Source organism: Scardinius erythrophthalmus, assembly GCF_964197995.2.
Source record: "Scardinius erythrophthalmus genome assembly, chromosome: 19".
Classification (NCBI taxonomy): Eukaryota; Metazoa; Chordata; class Actinopteri; order Cypriniformes; family Leuciscidae; genus Scardinius; species Scardinius erythrophthalmus.
In genome coordinates this window covers 23,616,524-23,639,197 of record NC_138239.1, presented here as the reverse complement: position 1 = coordinate 23,639,197, position 22,674 = coordinate 23,616,524, and the positions used below count along the sequence as shown (strand labels likewise).

At 35.2% G+C, this 22,674-nt stretch overlaps 2 protein-coding genes across 5 annotated transcripts; one reads left to right on the top strand and one right to left on the bottom strand.

Moving 5' to 3' along the window:
• The first annotated feature begins 135 nt into the window (after window positions 1-135).
• gnpnat1 (glucosamine-phosphate N-acetyltransferase 1) lies at window positions 136-4,930 on the top strand. 3 transcript variants are annotated; one of them, XM_081347162.1, is made up of 6 exons: window positions 136-282; window positions 2,134-2,297; window positions 2,582-2,644; window positions 3,078-3,205; window positions 3,292-3,353; window positions 3,480-4,930. In XM_081347162.1, exons 1-6 carry the CDS (start codon window positions 275-277, stop codon window positions 3,625-3,627), a joined length of 573 nt encoding a protein of 190 aa, XP_081203288.1. In that variant the 5' UTR covers window positions 136-274; the 3' UTR covers window positions 3,628-4,930. The 3 variants fall into 3 exon arrangements, with proteins under 3 accessions (XP_081203288.1, XP_081203289.1, XP_081203287.1); XM_081347163.1 differs by having other exon boundaries at window positions 147-222; window positions 3,480-4,545; XM_081347161.1 differs by having other exon boundaries at window positions 147-420; window positions 3,480-4,545.
• Window positions 4,655-12,109, bottom strand: styx (serine/threonine/tyrosine interacting protein). 2 transcript variants are annotated; one of them, XM_081347154.1, is made up of 11 exons: window positions 11,872-12,109; window positions 10,966-10,998; window positions 10,651-10,704; window positions 10,468-10,565; window positions 10,299-10,359; window positions 10,162-10,198; window positions 9,996-10,035; window positions 9,805-9,855; window positions 9,176-9,248; window positions 8,971-9,064; window positions 4,655-5,169 (listed from the first exon to the last, which is right to left on the bottom strand). In XM_081347154.1, the coding sequence occupies exons 1-11, from the start codon at window positions 11,929-11,931 to the stop codon at window positions 5,096-5,098; spliced, it is 675 nt and encodes a 224-aa protein (XP_081203280.1). In that variant the 5' UTR covers window positions 11,932-12,109; the 3' UTR covers window positions 4,655-5,095. The 2 variants fall into 2 exon arrangements, with proteins under 2 accessions (XP_081203280.1, XP_081203279.1); XM_081347153.1 differs by having other exon boundaries at window positions 4,913-5,169; window positions 9,996-10,198; window positions 11,872-12,101.
• Between the last annotated feature and the right edge of the window lie 10,565 nt (window positions 12,110-22,674).

Genomic DNA, 22,674 nt, shown 5'->3' with positions numbered 1-22,674 from the left:
GCCCTTTATCTGATCAGTATTTGCGATGATTGGTCAGATGTACTTGCAGCAAGTTTGCGATTGGACAATTGAGAAGTCGATTATCAACCGGACCAACCACAGCAAACAGTGATTGGGTGACAAGCGGGGCTCGTTAGAATACGTGTGGTGTAAAATAATAACGCAGGAGGAGGAAGTATATGTCATGCTGGAACATTGAGGATCACTGTTACTGGAATCGAGGTGCCAGGATTCATTCAAACATTTTAGAAAAGCAAAAGCTGTCAATATCCGAATGTCTCCGTAAGTAAATGACAAATCGAGCTCAGATACACGATTCTAAAGCAGTTTGATCGCGAGCTCTTTTATCATTTAATTGAACATGGACGGTATTTTGGGATACAAATTGGGAATGTGGGATGATTTCGTCCCCAGAAAACAGTAGGTTTTTTTTTTTTTATATAAATGAAAGGCATATGGAATAAATCTGATCAGTTCCTGGACGTGATATTATGTACTTTCTATTCTACACTGAATCGTGACCTTTGTCATTTAAATGTTTCATTTATTAGGGGCTGCCATAAACTGCTTTGCGATAAAAAAAAAATGTTGTACAAGATGTCATACTTTGGATTTTTGGTTTGTAACAGGTGTAAAGTGTACCTGAAAACTATACTTGAGTAAAAGTTCAGATACCTTACAGACAAAATGACACCATCACAAGTTACATGTGACCAATTCCAAAAAAAAAGTCTTATTGGCCTGGTTTCATGTCTTAGATTAAACCAGGATTAGACATTAGTTTAATTAGGACATTTAAATAGCTTTTATAAACGTACCTTAAAAAAAAACATTGTTCTTGTGCATCTTGAGACAAAACAATGGTACTGACATATTTTAAGATATCAGGGCAAGTTGCTTTCAGTTAAAACAGCTCAAACAGGCATTTTAGTCTGGGATTAGGTTTAAGATTTCTCTGTGAAACCGGGGGTTATAGTATTTGATTTTAACAGTACTTAAGTATTGTACTCGTAATGAATGTAGGCTTAAAGATGATTAACACTGAACACCTAAGAGACATGCCAGTGAAAAACAAGAAACTGTTGATTTGTGAAGAGAGCAATCACGTTTATTTTCTAAAATCGAAATAAAACTGAACACCTCAATATTGTAATAAATCAAGGTCGACACAACAGCCTCTAACAGACTCTCAAGTCTCAGTTAAAGAGATAGTTCACTATGCCATCATTTAGGCTACTCACCTGGTCTGGATTTTTTAAAGGGATAGTTCACCTAAAAATGAAAATTCTGTTGTTTCAAACATGTATGAATTTATTTCTTCTGTTAAACACAAAAGAAGATATTTTGAAGAATGCCAGTAAGCAGACAGCTGATGGGCCCCATTGACTTCCATAGTTTTTTGGGGGTTTTTGTCCATACTATGTAAGTCATTGGCTACCATTAATTGTTTGATGGCTAACACTCTTCAAAATATGTTCTTTTGTGTTCAGCAGAAGAAAGAAACTCATACAGGTTTCTAACAACTTCAGGGTGAGTAAATGATAACAGAATTTTCATTTTTAGGTGAACTAAGCCTTCAAGTATAGTAACTAATTATATTTACTCAAATACTTTACACAACACACTTCTAAAAGAAAGATCAAGATAAGGTATCTTATTATCATTGAGATACTATCATAGTTTTGATTAATTATTTTAATGAGTGTTTATTTTGTTTTAATTTTAAAGTTTTTTTTGAGTGTTTTGGTTATATTTATTTATAGTTTCATTTTAATTATTTTAGTTCAAGTTCAACTAAATGAGAATTGTTTCCTTTGGCAACTAGCTGAAAAAAATCTTAATTTATTGACTATGATATTGATTTATTTAAATGACTATTTTAGTGAACGTTATTTAAAAAGTAACACAAATTTATTTATGGTTTTAGTTAACTCTAATAGTCTAGCGTGTCTTGTATTTTATTACAGAAGACTGATGATTTCATACACAGGCACCTGCAGCTGTACACAAGTTTGACTTTGAATTGTAAATGTTTGGATGGTCAAAGTCCAAATAAAATGTTACCAGTAACACATTTATTGACAGGGAGTCCTGATCCGTGATAAATTTGTCTAACGTGTTATTTTATTATAGGGCGTCTGGAATGTTGCTGGACGAGACGCCCCTGTTTGATCCTTCTCTACTCAAAGAGCTGGACTGGAGCAGCAACACCGTCTCCTTCTCGCCTCCCATTTCTCCGTCTCAGCCTGGAGAAGGTCTGGTCCTCCGTCCTCTCTGTACTGCTGACCTAGACAGAGGTACTGATACTGGTCTGCCCACTCACGTTTAATACTTTAGTGCAGTGGTTCCCAATTCCAGTCCTCGTGACCCACTGCTCTGCACATTTTGTATGTCTCACTTATTTAACACACCTGAACCAGATCATCAGCTCATTAGGTGAGACTCCATGAACTGAACTGAGTGTGTTAGATAAGAGAGACATACAAAATGTGCAGAGCAGTGGGTCACGAGGACTGGAATTGGGAACCACTGCTTTAGCGCAAACAATCATGTTATATGTTTGTCTTTATGCCTTTTTTAGGTTTCTACAAGGTCTTATCACAGCTCACGGTGGCTGGGGATGTCACAGAAGAACAGTTCAAAGGTTCTGCAAGTTCCTAACTCAAAACATCTCACAGTTCTTCATATAGACCTTATGTGCCAGAGAAACAAGCGTGCAGCCATCTTTTTTTTTTGTGTGTGTGTTTGAACTTCCGTATTTCTATGGCATCACTGTCGAAGAGTAATTAGTTGGTGAAATGCATTTACTTATTGTAGAGTTAACAAAAGTTATCTTGAGCATTGTGATGTTTGAAGAGGATATCATACCAAATGTCAGTAGACCGGGAAGATTTTAAAATGAGCGGTTCATTCATAAATCCGTAAGATCTTACCTTCATACTGTAGGAATACAAACCGGAAGACAGAACATGAGCGCAGCCCTGAAAAGAGGGCGGGGCTACATAAGGTCTATATGTTTTTTTGTTTTGTTTTTTAAATAAACTATAAAAAAAATCACTTTTTAAAAAAAATTTCAGCAAATTTTGAACATATGAAGAAATCTGGAGACTATTATGTCATAGTGGTGGAAGACACGAATCTTGGACAAATTGTTGCCACAGCAACACTTATCATAGAGCACAAATTCATCCACGCTTGTGCAAAGGTACTTTAATACATTTTAAATCTGTATTTTCAGAGCGCATATATTCATAGAACATGTAATATAATTTAGTTTTTTTGTCCTGGCAGAGGGGGCGTGTGGAAGAAGTGGTTGTGAGTGATGTGTGCAGAGGAAAACAGCTGGGAAAACTGTGAGTTTGGGTTTTAAAAACACTTTCACAACACTAATTGTGCATGATTAAGGAATACTGCATGTTCTTTCAACGCATCTGTATCAAAAGTGAATGTTTGAATATCGTATTTTGTTTGTTTTGTAGGTTGGTATCAACATTGACTCTCCTCAGCAAAAAATTGCAGTGCTACAAAGTAACACTGGAGTGTGCGCCAAAAAATGTGGAATTTTATAAAAAGTTTGGCTACTCCTCTTCAGATGAGGCTTACATGCAGTGCCGGTTCTTTGACTGAATCCAAAAGAATCTCGAACATCACAGAATGTTTGCTTTAGAACTCTTGATCTGTTCTATTCTCTGAGAATCTTAGATCAGACTACCTCCAAGTTTTCACTTTTAGCCAGCAAAAAAAATAAAAAAATAAACTTGATCATTTGGTGACGAGTAACGATAACAAAATATTGTTAAAGAAGCATTTTGAATTCACTATAAGACGAGCATATTCATGAACGTTCTTTCTAAAAGTCAACATCAAGCACTTGCAGAGAAAGCTGTAGAAATCAGATCTGATCATATACGAACTATGTGGTTTACACTGTGTTCTGTTTTGTTTTAAAGGAGAAGGGCTTATGTACTTGAATATTTTCTAATGTAAAGATTTCTATACATGTTTTTTTTTGTTAGAGGGAAAGCATTTTTAATTACAGAGACTGTTTCAAACAATTTACAAAACCGTTTAAGGCATATTTCCCTCTTTTACTTCATGTTAATGCTGTGGTTTGTGCTTTATGCTTAAAAAAAAAATACCAAAACTCAAATCACAGTTTTCATTCAACGTAGAGATCATTAATATAAAAAAAAATGATTTACATTTATTTATTATGCTCATGCATTTTCTCAGTTTTGGCTTGTCTTAGCCACTGGTGATGCTGAATCATTAGTTGTGTCAAACCTAGTTGAAGGAAAATAAATTATTTTGAAATATATCCTGATGTAATGAAAGCACATCTTTTTTACGCTATGCCTTTATTTTTGTACTTGCACTAAAAGCCGACAAATAAAGGGCATCTAAATACTTTCTGTCAGTCAACAAATAAATATGTGGCAGTGATGTTATATTTCCTTTTATAACCGTTACATTTTATAATTGATGTAAAACCATTGAATGACAAGTGGGTGAAGGGTTAGAAACAATAAAATATGAAGTTCATGTATTTCAGTGAAGTTGGATTATCATTCGAAATCTATCCACACCCAACATTTCTATCATAAGCAGTCACATATCTTTCCACCAGGGAATGATAACATTGAAAACACATGGTGTAAGTAGCCATCTTTTATTGAGCAGTGGGATGTTAATTCTATGGCAAAACGTATTTCCTTATTCATTCCTTACATGACGACTGATTCATCCTACCATTTCACTTCTATGGCAGTGAGTCGCATTCCTCTGATACCCCCTCACCCCAACCCAAATCTGTCCATAAACATAATAGTAATTCAAGTATCAAAAGTGCATTATTGCAATACTGTCCCGCTGCAAATGCAAAATGCTTTAAATACTATAAAACTGCAAAAAATTTCAGTGCATACAGCTCAAAAAGGAAAAAGAAAAAAAATATCAAACCATCCCCAGCTCCAGCTCCAAGGGTCACGAGGAGCAGTCTCTCCCTCCCAACCTCTGTACAAATATTTACATTTTTAATCCCAATAAAAATGTAAAAAGAAAAGTCCACTGTGGTAAAGCACTTTTTTAGTAAAGCCTATCCATTTTGTGCTGCTGTAACTTGCATACTCCCAAAATCTTCATCCTCTTCTAGTGTTCGCTTTAGGCTTCCTGTAGGGGAAAAAAAGAAATCAGCCACAGTCACAGTGTGAACAAATGCATTTAAGAATAATGTAGTTTCATATATTACTAACATGTACAATTTAATAGAGCTGTGGAATATAATTGGGTCATTCTGTGTCAAATCAACTGGCTCAATTTTTTTTATTTTGTTCATATTTTTAGAAAGATGGCAGCATCATAATTTTTTTGTTACACAGAGATTGGTAGGTCTATTGGTTAAATCTTGGTCAATTGTACACATTTTCAGTGGTCAAAAACCGAATGTGGGTCACTTTGCAAACAGTTGATTTTTTTTTCTGTTAAAAAGAAATATCTGAACAACAAATAATGTTGAAACTAGAAAACTACCATCAATCTATCTATCACAAATTGTATAGAACATACCTGTCTGAGTTCCAAAAATATTCTTCTTCTCAATATGATTTTAGATTCTGGTTCTTAAAACTTTTCTTTTAAAATCTTCATTTTTAAGATCCTTTATGGTTCAATCCCATAGATATGGGGATCTCAATGCGGCTCCATGTTGAATTTGTTGTATTTTTCACAGTTCAGTGGTCAAAGACCAAATGTAGTTTACTTTGCATACAGCTGATACTTTTAAAGGGGAATGTCTGAAGAATAAATAATGTTGAAACTAGAAATGTGTCTTGTTCCCCTCTATCAAAACAATTGCATACAACACACCTCTCTGAGTTCCAAAAATCCATTGAAAATGTAAGGCACATTAACTTGCTCTCAAAAAAAAATATATTTTTTTTTAATATTATATTGAAAAGAATATTGTTCATTTAAACAGCTTCTGAAGCTACCAAGAGTTAAAATACGCAGCGATCCCAATATCTCTGGGATTGAACCATATAGGGCCTTAAAAATTAAGATTCCAAAAGAAAAGTTCCAAATGAATAAGAATCTAAAATCATATTAAGATGTCTTTAACACTTTTTAAGTTACAGACATGTAAACTTAAAAATGTTTTAATTTTTGGCACGCTTTACTTAAGAGGGAAATAAGATGCATTTCTTGTTTCAGTATTATTTGTTCTTCAGACTTTCCTCTTTAAACACAGTAAGTATCAGCTATTTGAAAAGTTACCCACATTTGGTTTTTGACTGTTGAACATGGGTAAAATTCAACAATTTGAACATGCAGTCACATTGGGATCCTAATATCTATGTGATTGAACCCTATAGGACCTTAAATGTGAAGAGACCAAAAGTAAAGCTTATTACGAATTAGAATCTAGAAGGATATTGAGATCTCTTTAATACTTTTAGAGTTACATACATGCAAACTTTGAAAAAACAATATTTATGGCACTCAGACAGGTATATTCTATGAAACTCTGCTAAAGTCCCCCTGTAGTCAGTCATTTTATCCATTAAAACTCATCCTCAATCACCAAAATGACTTAAAATAGCTTGAATGTAACTCTACACCCTTGCCTCATTTAGTATACACGGTTCTATGAATATGCTAATTAGCCCCACCTCCACTCACTCACACCAGCTCAGAGATCCACCCGTTGACGTGATTGGTTACAAGGTAATTTGTGTCGTCACAACACCAGCAATTTCAAGCGTTTTTCGCGTTTTTGAGAAAATAATCGGCAATGGTGATGAATTATGAATTTGCACATGGTTTGTCTTAAAGCATATTAAAAATTCTTGAGTTACAGGCATACAAACTTGGGACAAAAAACACTAGAAGTGCTTTTTCCCATTTTTGAACTTTCACTGTTGGCATATAATGCAACAAAGATTGCTAAAGTAAACAGATTTAACTAATAGACCTACTAATCTCTGCGTAAAAATAAAATAATGATGCCATCTTTCTTAAGTCATTTTCTCCCCCCTGTAATTTGGCTCCAAATCTCAGGTGAAAATGTAATTCTGTACTGTAAATGTACTGTTTTATTGCAAGTAATTTATTTTTTAGTAATATATATAAAAAGTTGCGTATATCACTTGCTTTTGACTGAATAATTTTTTAGCTTTAATAATCTATTTATTTGTAATAAATACACTAAAGATTGATTATTTTTTACATTTGATTATTCAATTTCTTGAATGTTTCTGTTAAATACATATAAAATGAAAAAAGTAAAGTACTGTTAATTTAATTTGTTTCTTATATTGTATTTGCTCAACTGTTTGTCGTTTCCATCTTTGTTCTTATTTTTAATAAGAATAAAAAAAAAAACTATTTAATCTTATTATTAATAATAAAAGAATTGGAGGAAAAGATGCATTATGATGCATCAAGAATCATGTTATAATCGAATAGCTACCCTCTAAATCGTAATCAAATTGAATCACGAGGAAAGTAAAGATTCAGACCTCTACAAATTACACATCTCAAGTCTTATAGTACAATAGACCATATAATTTATCATCATTATCACCACAGATTTTTATTTAGCAAATGTTTTCATCTGAAGTGACTAACGAATGAATTACTACTAACAACCATTAATCAAATGAAGCCAACAACAAAAACAGAGTCAGAATGCAAAGAAACTGACAATACACAATAAGAGAACAAGATAGAAAATTCTGCACTATTTCATCAAAATAAATAAAAAGTTAGCACTAAACACTAAAATCAATCATTGTAAATGCTACTAATGAATTTAGGCATTGCAACATTATAATGCACAGTATGAAAAATTAATATTCATTTTGAGAATTGCCAAAGATTTAAAAGTATTAGTGTTTTTAAGGATTAGATTATGGAAAAGGTAATCTAAATGAGCATATACAAATAAAAATCCAATACTGATAAAAAAAAAAAAAAAAGCATCAGCTGATAACTGATACGCAGTCCCTCCAGGATTTCGTGGGACTTTTTCCTGATTTTTGTGGCGTAAAATGACAGCAAAATTTGATGGATTTCCAAAAAAATATACCCATTGACTCCTATTATAACGCTTGGAAGAGCCAGGACATTTTTTAATATAACTCCGATTGTATTCGTCTGAAAGAAGAATGTCATATACACCTAGGATGGATTCAGGGTGAGTAAATCATGGGCTAATTTTCATTTTTGGGGGGAACTATCCCTTTAAGTATTCTGGAAACCGCTATAATACTGCTGCTCCATAAGCGCCACCTAGAGAGGGAATTTACATTTTCATTCAGCGTGTCCATCTTGCTCCTCGTCCATTTTGGGGTTGTCACAGAGTGCGCGAGCCACTTTTATGCAGTATACAAGCACTGTTGATAAACTGAACCGATTGATGGAACGATGTCACTCAGAGCATGTGTGTTTGTGTGTGTGTGTGTGTGTGTGTGTGTATGAGAGAGAGAGAGAGAGAGAGAGAGAGAGAGAGAGAGAGAGAGAGAGAGAGAGAGAGAGAGAGAGAGAGAGAGAGAGAGAGAGAGAGAGAGAGAGAGAGAGAGAGAGAGAGAGAGAGAGAGAGAGAGAGAGAGAGAGAGAGAATGGATGCTTTCAGAGTGAGCGGGGTTGCGGTGGTTGACTGACTGGTAGTGACAGATGCATTGCCGAAGCAACGGCACAAACAGAAGTTTAGCGGTTTAACGCATGTAGCCTACTTCGAAGTGGGCTTTGGCTGAATGTGCGCTATGATGACATCACACGACGTGTCTAGGCCGAAAATCTGCGGGAGATCTGTGGCAATTTAGAAAAATTGCAAGAAAAAAGTGAATCGCAGAAATGCAAAATCCTAGAGGGACTGGATACGGTACCGTTCTACTATGCATCACTAGTAGAAATAATTCAACTATTACAAACTGACTATGACCACTGGGTCATAAAATATTGTTCTCTTACCTGGCATCCCAGCTTGGATGGAGAAAGACCTGCCCAACTGAATGGGTGACATCATCTTGATGGTTAGCTTTGCAAGATATATTGCTTCATATTCCTTGATGAAAACAGAAAGAACATCCATTTATTATGCATGTATGTATATAAAACAGCTATAGCACTTAATGTTGAATGAACTATTAATGCTGAGATTACTTTAAAATCATACCTGTAGCTGATGAACAAAGCCAACATTGGGATTAATACAAAACCTTCTCTCCTGTACATGACTAAAGGCATCCCTGTAAAGATAATATATGACACAATTAGGGATGCACGATATATTGGCCACCATATCAGTATCAGCCGATAAATTCAAATTTTTAACGTTATCGTCATCGACCCGATAAGAAAATGTGGCCGATATATTTAAGCCGATAAATAATGGATTATTTCCTTCAGCTGAGGCACTTCAGATGCACACTGTTCGCCATGATGGTTTTGAATTGCTTGAAATATGATTGAAATCACTTCAAAGAGGAAAATACCGTTAATTGCAACATGTGCAGGGCAAGTCTGTCATATACGCTACATAAAATTATAATGAGGGCATCATGATAATAGTGTGCTGGGATATGGATTTAATGGCGATAATTGTTTTGTAATCAGAAATAATTATATAAAATTTGGATTTAGATTTATCGGCCAATATATCAGTTATCGGCTTTCAAATATGAAGAATTATTGGCCAAAATTTTCATATGGGTGCATCCACAATTGGCTTCAAGTCAAACTCGTATTATCATGTATTAATATTTTTGGAACTGCGTGAACTGCATCTCCAACAAATTCTATTACCTGTATTTTACACCAAATGTCTCCATAAGGTAGGCAATAACTAAGGCAGCACTGAAAAAAAAAAAAAATAAATTAGATGTATTAAGTAAAATCAAACCACATACCCAAAAGTGATTCTTTTAAAAATCCAAAAAGAGACAGTCAAAAGAAATTATTTTTATAAACATAAATAATAAAAAAAGATCATGAACCTTCTTGATATCCCTGCATTTCCATGAACAAGTACCTTTCCTGCAACACAAAAATGTGCAAGATGGATGAGAAAATCTAGTATTGAATGTATATTTAGTATAAAGTTTGTACTCGTATCAATGCTGCCATTACTACACAAGATTAATATGGAAAAACATTCATTACCCCCCGTCTCTAAACATCCATCAATAAATTCTTTAGTCTACAGAGAGAAAATCAGGTAATCATAATTAGACAAAAGTATCACACACCAAATAAAAAGCATTTATTATAACAAACTATATAAATAAAGACCAGCTTACCATTGGGAAATATCTAATTATATTTTCCACAGGGTTATCTGCTATATCTAAAACAAGGTACCTATAAACAAATAATTAAAGTAAATCAGCTGTTAGAAATAGTGGACCTTTATATTGAGTACAACTCGCATATGTGCATAGAACAAAGGACTACCAGAAATCGAAATACCTAAATTTATGGGGAAAGTTTGGCTTTATAAAGTTGGCTTCAATGTCTTGTCTGACACACACGACGTGAGTAATGCCCTGCTTCTCCAGCATTGAGAGCTGAAAGAGAGGATGAATTATTACAGGAAACCGGGCACAGATTATTTTCATCATGATGCATGAGAACAGATCATCTCTACAGTACCTTACTCTTCATAGCAGCTGAATAGGGCCCAAGAAACAAGCCTGGGAGGATTTCCTAAATCAGTGCATCAGATTTAAATTTAAAAAGTGATCATTTGATGAGAATGAGATATGAAACTGCATATTTTGAAATATACAAAAAAATTATATTGAAGGTGCCTGAGTGCTGACAGTAAAGACACATTAAATAGCAAAAAACAAAAACATGCAAAAGTACTGGATGTTTGTATTAACAAAATAATATCCTGTACTGTATAGAAGCCATAACAATTCATAATGATATACAATCATGTGAAAAGTCTATTTTCATGATCACCTGCATCTCTCTTCTCATTGGATACGCCCAATCCTGTAGAAATGGGATTGCAAAATCAGATCATTAGTTTTTAAAAGCATTCTTACAGTAAAAAAAAACAACAACAAAAAAAAACAGAAAAGGTATAACTATAAACACTGCACCATAAACTGCAGCCCAATACAGGGATTAAAATTATCATCATCTAACTACCAATAATCGGTTTGACAGACATTTTTAAACAATGTTAACACTTTCTCACTTAATCGGTTTCTGTCAGGTTTATTGCTCAAGTTAGACCTAAATAAAGCATGGAAGCAAGAAGGCACTTGAAGTATGCATACAATAGGGATCATACACTTGCAATGCATTGGCCAAGTCTTGTGTTTGCATAGAATATGCTTCCACAGAAGACTTTAATTATTTAGAAATGTACGTTTTATTAAGATTAAAGTTTTAAAAAAAATAGTATATTGCCAATTAAATGGGTTATTTTTTGTTGTAGTTGACTATAGGCTACTCAATATATTAGTCTCGTAATGGAGGTAAGTGACAAGTAATGTGATTGGTAGTGTCTAAACGTATAAATAAAGGGTAATACGTTTAATTTATCGGATTATTCACACATTATTCAGCGTATCATAATAAATACTACCTAGGTCGTCATTTGTAATGAGATATGTTGCAGCATAGATGACTTTGATTTTTTGAGTTGTTGTTCTTCTTGTACACTGCCACTGAATGTACATGCTAACCGCAAAGAGTTAGTTAAAGAGCTATATTATCCATTAAAATGTCAGCAAAGACCTCTGTATTTATTCATGCACTGACACGTACTAGTCAGACAGGCAATGCTTTAAAACAGACATATTGAAGAGTGACTGTGAGCCAGCAGTTGTTAGCACTGCGCTAACGTTCATAACATACCAGCTGCTCTTCTTTGGCGGCGGGTAGGGACGGGAACTGGAGTTTATTCCCTTCGTCCATGCTGCGAGTGTTATTCCAGCTTTCAATACGTGCACGTCGCCTTTGATGGATTGAATATAAAGACGAACTAAGTGCAAATAAAGTAGAGTTTTTGGAGGAGCTCCGCGCTCACACACGCCATGCTGCTTCCACCGACGGCGGTCACGTGACACGCGAGGACCATACGTCGCAAAGGGGCGGTGTCGTGAATAAAATGTTAATCTGTTGACATCAAAAATATAACATATAAACATAAAATAGCCTAATAACACATTGCATAGTATAACAATAGGATAACAATTTTAATTTAAATAAATGCTTTTTTATTTGATTTTCCCGTTTCTTTTTCTATCCCATGGCCATTGAATATTTCTGTCAATTATATATATATATATATATATATATATATATATATATATATATATATATATACATGAAATGTATTAGGCTATTTTATGTTTGCACAATATAACCATTTTAAGGCAAGACACTCCAGGTGAATAGGGTAAAAAAAGATATCACTGTACTTCCCCAGTATTTTTTGTACTGTATTAGCCACAAGTTTTCGGAAATGTTTCAATATGCAAATGAGAAATCTAATTAAATATGCACTAATTTGCATACATTTCTAGAACAAAAATCTGAACATTGAATAAAGCCAGGTTCAAAATTCTTTCTTTTTTTTTTTTTCTCTTTTTTTTGACATATTAGTCAAAGATGAGAGGGTCTTAAAAGTGTATTTTGGATGTTTTCTTTCCACTAGTCTGAAAAAACACTTTAGGAAAATCCAAAAAGCCCCACATCTCAAAATTGACAGATGGTCTGACTGTCTTACTGTAAGTTGCAGAATTGCAAGTAGGCCTAGGTTTTTTATAGTGTTGATATAATGCCTTTTATTGTTCATTCACTTTACACATTATGCATAAAATTATCATTGCTATTATTTTGCTGTTTGCATAATTTAACCAGATAACAATTTAATCAGTTGCAAAATTTCAAGTACTGGTATTTATTTAAGCGAATACAGATCTAACTGCTTTGCAGAATATTGATATCTGTTTATTAATCATTCAACATTATACATTAAACAATACAATATTTATTATTTTATTATAATAACACAATATTTACAAGAAAGAAGATTACAAAAGTGAGGTCCAGCTCACAGGCCTTTGTGCAAACTTGAGGTGCCAGTGACTTTGGCAATTATAGTCTCATCTATCTTCAGTGGGTGTCGATGTGTCTGTTCGCACACTGTCTGGGCTCTCAGCTCGATACATCAAGTAATTCAGTCCCTCTTTGCTGAGCACAGGAGACAGTCCAGTTTCCAGAACTTCATCTTCATCGACACCAGTGCAGACCTCCTCCTCTGGAGAAAATCAGCAAGAGGTACATGTAACAAGTCACAAATCTGTGCACATCTGATTCAGATGTACAAATGAATCAGATTCATAACATTTATTCTTTTTATATGATGAAATAAAGCTAATATTTTTGATTATATTGATATTTATATTGATATAAAATCACACCGTCTTCCTGGTAGGCTTGGTTCACGTGACCTTCAGCTCCATTCTGGTTTGCTCTTTTATTCTCCTCATAATCTCTCAGTTTATTCAGGGTTTCCTCAAGGTACTGGAAGTTTGGCCTCTCAGTCGGTTCTTTACTCCAACAGCTCATCATCAGATTATACCTACAAAAAGCAGTAATAAAATGGAAATGTAATCTTTGCTTTTTACCATATTCATTCAAAGCACGTCATATCTTTGTCTTCGCATTCCATCAATTTATAACGTATTTGTAGAAATCATAACACTTACAATCTCTGTGGACATCCTGCTGGTGAAGGCAGTTGTCCACCTGTACTGATAAAGCTTAAGACTTCATGGTTGGTGTACGTGGGATATGGAAGCTTTCCTAAAGTCATGATCTCCCATAAGAGCACACCAAATGCCCTGGAAAAAGCAAATTATAGGAAAACATTTTTATTGGAATATGCATGTTACTAGATAAGACAACATTAATACTCAAGATACTGACCAGACATCAGAATATTTATTGAAAATGCCATCGGTTAAACTCTCTGGTGACATCCAGCGAACAGGAAGCAGACCTTCGCCCTTCTTCCTGTAGTAGTCGTTCTTATACACATCACGGGCCAATCCGAAGTCTCCGATTTTAACGACCCTTTCTGGGTCTGTGTAGCTTCTTACTGACACTAAACAGTTCCTTGCGGCGATATCCCTGTACACGAACCATTGAATGTAGTTTCATTTAAATGCATTTGGCAGACACTTTCATCCAAAGTGACTTGCATTGCATTCAAAGTGTACATTGTATGTGTTCATGCATTGAACCCATGACCTTGGCATTGTGAGCACCATGCGCTCCAGGAATGCATTAGCAGTATATGAGCACATCTTTACCTATGAACAAAGTGCATCCTTTCTAAATAAGCACATCCAGTGGCAGCATCCAAACTGACGTCCAGAAGGCTAGTGAGGTTTAGTAGCTCTTTGTGGGTCTATGAGACATAAGAACATGTTAGTGTTGTCAGTAAATAAGCATGTCATACAGTATATTTGAAAGCAAAGCCTAACATTGGTAGGACGAGCTCCTCTCAGGTAAGATCGAAGGTCTCCTCCTTCCATCAGCTCCAGGATGAGGTAATGTGGCTCGTTTAGCAGACACACTCCGAGCAAGCGCAGGATGTTAGGATGATTAAACTGGCTGGAGAGCCACAAACACAAAACCATGCATGATAAATGTGCTCCAAATAATTGGACAAACAAAATACCGTTCAAAAGGTTTTGGGTCAATATTGGTGCTGAAAATTCAGCTTTGATATCAAAGAATTATTTTATTTTTAAACAGAGAACAGTTATATTTTAAATTGTAATAATATTTCGCAATATTACTGATTTTACTATATTTTTGCTCGAATAAATGAAGCCTTGGTGAGCATAAAAGAGACTTCTTACAAAACCAACCCCAAAATTCTGAACAGTGTAAATCAATAGAGTAAAACAGAGCCCCTTGGGTAAAACACCTGTTTAGATTTTATTTTCCCCCAAAACACTGAATAACAACAGACCCCAGCACAAACATTGCCATTTGCTCTAGGCCAGGGTGCCTCATCATCATCATATGTTGTTCACCATTGTATCCTATTATAATCATATTTTTAGTGTGATGCTTTGAGCAAATTTTCCTTTTACCTCATCAAATGAGCTTCTTTTAAGAATTCTGTTTTCTCATAGTCGCTGGCTTCTTTCCTCAGTGTCTGTGAAGAGATTGATTTGTCAGACATCATGATTGGAATCGGTAGGCTATTTGCTGAAACAGCCTACTTGTATGTATGCATGTATATATAATGTATATATATATATGTTATTTAAAGTGGAATATTTAAACAGTTTAAACCAGATGTACCTTGACAGCCACTCTCCTCTCTGGCACAACTCCAGTGATTTGGTTGCCAACTGTAACACCTTCATAAACTTCTCCAAAAGCACCACTACCCAACAACCTCTGGAGCTTCAGACATTCTCTAGGAAACACGGGAAGTGACTCAATCTCTCCCTGGGCAGGTATGGCACTGGGGAAAGTTGTTTAAATATTAACACATATTTGTGGTTTTAAAAAAAAAATCATATTAAAATGAAGCTTTAGTTTGTAAGTGATGTTTACGTGTACCTGATGGCAAAGCAGGCGTTCCCAAGACCAACTAAACCTCGAATATACTCCAACTCAACATCTGGATGGATGTGCACACCGGATTGTGTAACTGTCCCATGATACTTTTTCTTACGGCGGCTGTGCCAAACTACATCAAAACAGCAGGGGAAGTAAATGTTGCACAGATCTACATCAAAACAGAAGTAAATGTTGTACTTTCATATTCTATCATTCATTTTGATATGCCTGCTCACTCGGGTACCAAAGTCGCACAGGGTCCTCACACCGGCCGTTAATTTTTTGCGGGCCCACGATCACAAACTCACCAGTCTGATCAATAACTTGGTTATGCCGCCCACGCTATTGTTAAAAGGTACCCATGTAGCCCCCATACAGTCGCCTATATTACAACTTAGTTATAGCCCAAACAATAACCAGAGGTTATGGGCTAGTACATTAAGATAATGCTGCTCCAATGCTTGCTATACCTCAATAGCATTTTTATCTAGCCTAACAACTTAGTTAAAGTCAAGCAGTTAGTCAGTAATCTAAAATCTCACCAGATGTGCCCCATACTCCATCTAACATGAGATCTAGTATGTACTTAACCCTGGACGCAGCTTTGCGGTAACAATGGTTACAAAGTAATCAACTAAACTTAATAATTTCAGAGTAAGTCTGAATAAATCCAAACGTAACAATTTATTAATGCTCAGGTTAATGTATCATGCCATTACATACACATCAAATGCTCTGGAATAAAGAGAAAAGATGCAAACCTGACATTAGAAAAATTCATAATGCTCATAATGCATTACGAACAGTAGATACGAACAGTCATAATGACTTACGGCTAAACTGAACTATTAAAATCGCCCGAGCCTCTTGTGGCATTTCTTTAAGTACTCAGATCGAGACAGACGCTTCTTTCACATGGAAACATTTGCTAACAATGGGAATTTGCATTCAGAGTTTACACCTTTTGAGGGCAGGATGCTATATGAAAGCCCCACCCTTCTCTGTAAGCAAGATATCTCTAAACTCTTAAAAACTTAATTATCTTTTGGTTTACTTCTGTGGAGACGAGACCATTGTACCAGTCACACTGAGAAATTTCAAATGATACCAGACATGTATAGTGGTGTATGATAATTATTCACATGAAACCATATAGATTTTTGGGTGAATTTTGGTGATCTCAGCATGAGAGAGAGAAAGAATGGGGGGAAGGAGGGAAAGAGATGTAGATTAGGGTGATTTGACTTGGCAATTTCCTTTGTTTTCAGTTTTTCCAGTCTTACAGGAATGAAACAGTCTTTTATAAAAGGCAATTGTGTCATTTGTGTACTTACTGACTGCTGCGACGATGAGAATAATCAGTGTAAAACCAGCAGCGACTGATACGATCACAATAATCAACGTCATGTCAGTGTCTAATGAAGTACCTGCGATGACAACCACAGTGCATTTAAAATGCCTTTTTGTATTAGATAGCACAATAAAATACACAGAAAGCAAAAAAGTACATTTTCATTCAAATGGAAGGTATGCTGTGTATTTTTTTCTTAATCATCTTTAGCTTTATATATATTCAATGATGCAGCATTCTTACCTGGAGTAATGAACGTTGTTTGTGTCGATTCCCCTCTACCCCAATATGAAAAGGGTGTTATGGTGATGTTAAATTTGGCTCCTGGTTTGAATCGTGTGACGTTTATGACTGTTTCGGAAAACGTATTAACAGGGTGACAATATCTGGAGGGGTATTTCTGCAGAAATGTGTTGGAAATACATCATCAATACATTTTACACAAAAAAATGGTCACATAAAACATTGTTTTCTTTTAAAGTACTTTTTAAAGATATTTACAATATCTAATTTACAATAATAAACAAAAATCGGTGTAGTACATTTTGAAGCTGTTCCACATTTTTCCACAGTTCCTTAGACACTACGCAATAAATCACTGTCCCGTAGTCAACACTGCTGGGTTCCCAGTGTATCTGAAAGAATGTGTCATTCCCTTCAAGAACAATTTTGGAAACTGCAGGTGGAATAACTAAAGGAGGAGATACAAATCCATCTGGGATACAAACACAAAGACACAAAATGATTATGATAATCACATACAGCAAAATTACATATGATATGATACAGTGCTGACCTGGAAGAGGTTTCAGCATTTGCTGTACAACAGAAAACGCTGTCAGTGGTTTGCTGAAAGACATCAGGACACTGTTGTTTTGGTTCAACTCCTGAATCCTGAGCTGTTTGTTCTCATCCAACCAAACAAGTCGTCCGCTATAGGAGCCCACTTGATGATATGAGATTTGAGATGTGGTCCATCTTGCAAATTCCACCACTTTAGACTTCTGCGTCCTTTAAAGTTACAGCAAATGGACGAATTTATGCAAATCATTAAAAAACTAAATTTATTCAATATGAAAATATTATTATGAGCCAAATTGATCATTCATTAATGAGATCTAGCTGTTCAACATTTGTATATGTACCAACCTGAGAGGACTGATGTTGACTCTGTAAAGATTCAACAGGGAGCCGTCCTGTACCAACCAATACAGATTTCCTTCAATCACATTCAAAGTGATACCAGCGACCTATAATTTAGAGATTTTCGTCAGTGAAATAAAATTTTTCGCTAAGGCTGGACTCAAGAGTCTACAGGGTGTATATGTGAATTCAAAAGTTTGGGGTCAGTATGTTTTTAATAAAAAGAAGAAGAAATTATTACGTTTATTCACCAAGTATGCATTAAATTGATAAAAAAAAAGACAGTAAAGACTAAATACAAAAGATTTCTATTTCAAAATAAATGCTGTTCTTTTGAACTTTCGGTGACACTTTATTTTACAGTGTCATTGTTACATATGTTACATATAGTTACTAAAGTAATAACAGTAAATTATGCATAATTACATACAACTAACCCTAAACCAAACCCTAATCCTAACCCTATAGTAAGTACATGTAGTTAATTAATATTACAGTATAAATACTGTGTAACAAAGACACCTTCAAATAAAGTGTAACCGAACTTTCTATTCATCAAAGAATCCAGAAGAAACTGTTTCATGGTTTCCACAGAAATATTAAGCAGCACAACTGTTTTCAACATTGATAATAATAAGAAATGTTTCTTAAGCAGCAAATCAGCATATTAGAATGATTTCTGAAGGATCATGAAGGAGTAATGATGCTGAAAATTAAATTTTGCCATATTTCACAATATTATTTGTTTACTATTATATAGTTTCACTATATCCCAGTAAGAATAATAGTCTTCTAAAAAAACTATTCAAATCTTACAGACCCCAAACTTTTGAATGATAGTGTATTAGCAGTGTATATTAGGTCCTCACCTCCTTCCCTGAGAACACACTCAGTTTATCCAGGAGTTGGTAGTCTTCTCCATCCAGTCTACAGCCTTCTACTGATGATTCAGTGGTCCAGTAGATGGCAGCATTCAATGAATCAATCACCAAACCGAGAATCTTCTGCTCTGCTTGAAGAAATATCTCAACCCCATGACCAGATGCAGGAGACCCTCGGCATATCTGATAAGAGATGCAAGATGGCTCACAATTAGTTCATATAAAATCAATAAAGGATTAGTAGCTTCTGTTCATTATGTCTTCAATATTACACTTATTCAAACATGACTTAATTTAAAAGCATACCTGATTTGAGTTGCAGCTCCAGTATAGATACTGTCCCAACCAGTCAAAGGCCAGCGCTTCAGCATTCATGGGCGATGGCATTGTCATCACACTCAGAGACTGATTACCCAGTTCAATCCAGTTAATGTGTCCCGAACTGTTAGTCCAGTAGATTGTGGAGCTATACCAATCCATGCCTGCTCATCACGAAAGAAGAACATGCTATTGACCTTGTTTTATAGGGAGTTGCATTGTGAAATATGGGATGCATAATGATATTCTATAGTTTTTTTTATTGCATTATATAACTAAAATATTTTAAAACAAGTGGAATGTATTTTAAATAAATACTCTACTGTTGAAAAGCTTAGGGTCGGTAAAATTTCTCTTTTTTTAAAGAAATTAATACTTTTGGTTACACTTTATTTTAATGTGTCATTAATACAGTGTAATTATATATTTAAGTAGCCTACCGAGTGATAATAAGCAACTACATGTACTTATTATAGGGTTAGGGTTTGGTTGAGGGCTAGTTGCATGTAATTATGCATAATTTACTGTTAATACTATGGTAAGTACATGTAACATATGTAACAAGAATGCTGTAAAATAAAGTGTTTCCATACTTTTATTCTGCAAAGGTGCATTACATCGATCAAAAGTGACTGTAAAGACATTTAAAATGTTACAAAAGATTTGGTTACACTTTATTTTAAGGTGTTAGTATTACAGTGTAATTATACATTTAAGTATTGAGTAATAATAATGAACTACATGCACTTACTATAGGGGTTAGGATTAGGATGAGGGTTTGGCTTAGGGTTAATCACATGTAATTATGCATAATTTATAGTTATTACTACAGTAACAGTAACAATGACACTGTAAAATGTAGGGCCCTATCTTGCACCCAGCGCAATTGACTTTGTACACCGACGCATGTATCATTCCTATTTTGCACCCGCGCAAAGCGCGCTTTTCCCTCCACAGAAGCACGTCGGTAAGTTGGGAAATACACTTGCGCTCCCTGAGTGGTTCAGCGCAAAAAAGGAGGCGTGTTCCGGCGCAAACGTTCCTTCATGCTATTTTGCAGGTTTAGAAAACAATTGCGCCACTAACCAGGAAAAAATAGTTTAAAGTCAGTGGCGCGTTGCGCATGTTATTCATATGCTATTTTAAGGGCGCATGCTTGGCCATAATCAATGTGGCGTGTGCACAACGCGCATACACTTTGATTCTCTCATCTACACAGAAGCAGCAGTTTTCATTTTTGCAAATCATACATTATTACGATAGATAGATTTCAATGTAACTTCTCTCTTTTACGGCCGTGACGAGAGCGTTGCTCTCCTTGGCTGATCCGCTCCTGGCGCGCGCCTGGCAAATCCGCCGTTACAATAGCAATCCGCCATGGAAAAAGCGCGTCTGCTCTTAAAGGGAATGTGAGATGACGCTCTGATTGGTTTATTTCACGTTACACCCAAACCACACCTATGAATAATGAAGCTACTTCAGACCAACCCCTTTTAGATTTGCGCCGGGCGCAAGAGTCATTTATCCCGTTTCAAAATATGAAACATTAAATATATTGTTCAAAAAGAAGGCAAAAGGTCTTGGACACATTTTGGTAGTCAAACTTTATGGATAGTGTTGGGGAAAGTTACTTTTAAAATTGCATTACAAAATTGAGTAACTCCCTAAAGCATTTGCGTATTGCTTTTCTCACCTGGGCCGGGCTCGCGCCTTGTTTGTTTTATAATATTAAAAATAAAAAATAAACATAAAAACAACAAAGGATCTTTCACACCAGGACGCAGTTGTTAAAAAGTTTAATCTGGATCAGAATTGTCTGGATTTGGAAATCCCATATTATTTCTATCCATGATAAGGTAATCCATCTTACTTTTGTTCAATTTTTCAAAGCAAAATTGGATTGGATCACCCAGATACACAATTTTTAATATTACCAAATTGGATTGCTCTAAATGAGATCACATATCATAATGTAGGCTACTTGCTATGTGAAAAAAACAACAGGTAGAATAGGTAATGTGGGATCAATTCAAGTGTTTTTATTTGATGAAACAGAAAACAGCACAATAAAACACTACAAACATCCCTTTCCAATTTCATTTTCCTTTAAACAGTCAGACCCTTACGGAGCCCCAAAAGAGACATGGTGATGGAAAAAATATGAGATGGGAGAAAAAAAAATGTCACTGTTTTTGCAATCTCTCAGTAAAGTTTATGTTGCGTTCACCCGAGAAACTTTGAGTTTGCTCGCAAAGAACTGAAAAGTTTTGCAATCAATAGCAAAGCTTCTCAAAGAAGTAACTCAGATATTTTTTTGTAAATTTAAAAGTAATGAGTTACTTTACTAGTTACTTGAAAAAGTCATCTGATAAGGTAACTTGCATTGCTGAATGTGTAATGTGTTTCCCCCAACACTGTTTATGGAACGTTTATGGTTAATATAATAAACTACGCACCTGTGGTTATTCTGCTAGGACACTTGTATGGGACCAACACGTAAAAAAATATTATAGTTTGATATTTTGTATCTAATGCAGTGCAAATTAAACATTTTTAACTTTGACTTAGTTGTTCAAAAGAGTCCAAATACCTTTTGGGTCCACTGTTATGGTCTAGCCTATATATGATTTTTTCTGGTTTCTTACCTTTCACATCTCCAATATAAGACACTATTGGTTCCATTAATTCAGTGCTCTCCAAATCTTGCTTCCATATCTCATCATCACTTGCAGCAGCAATAAATGGGAGCTCATCGGCTGAAAAAAAGATGACTTTTATACAGTGGCCATTTTAAAAACATTAAAGTAAATGATAAAGTGCATCAATATAATCACCAGGCTGAAGAGTTGTTCCTTCATATGAGACTGATCTGGAGCATCCAGCAGGAGAACAAGCCCTGACTGTGACGCTGTACGGCTGTGAGCTCTGCAGATCTGGGACGGTTACATGTGTGCCAGTTTTTCCACTAAATCTCATCACGACCAAACCATTCATAGAGCAGTTTATAGCATAAGTCCAATTTTGCCAGGCAGATGGACCTGTGTGGAACAAAACTGCATTTATTTAATGGACAACAGCAATTGTAATGTTTAGCAAAATTAAATCTAAACCAATAAATCTTGCTTTAATAAATGAATAAAAAATATTTAAAAAATAGTCACCTACTAATAAAAAACCCAATAGTGCTATTAACTTGGTATCACTCACTTGCACCAATCATATTTTCAGGTTTATCCCAATAGACATTGGCTTTATCTGATCCAAACAGGACTTGTAGATGTCTAGGCTTTCGTGGCACAGGATAAGGTTGCGCAGATGCGCTAAAATCACAGAGATTACCAAATCCATCATTTTGACTATGGATGACATCACAGT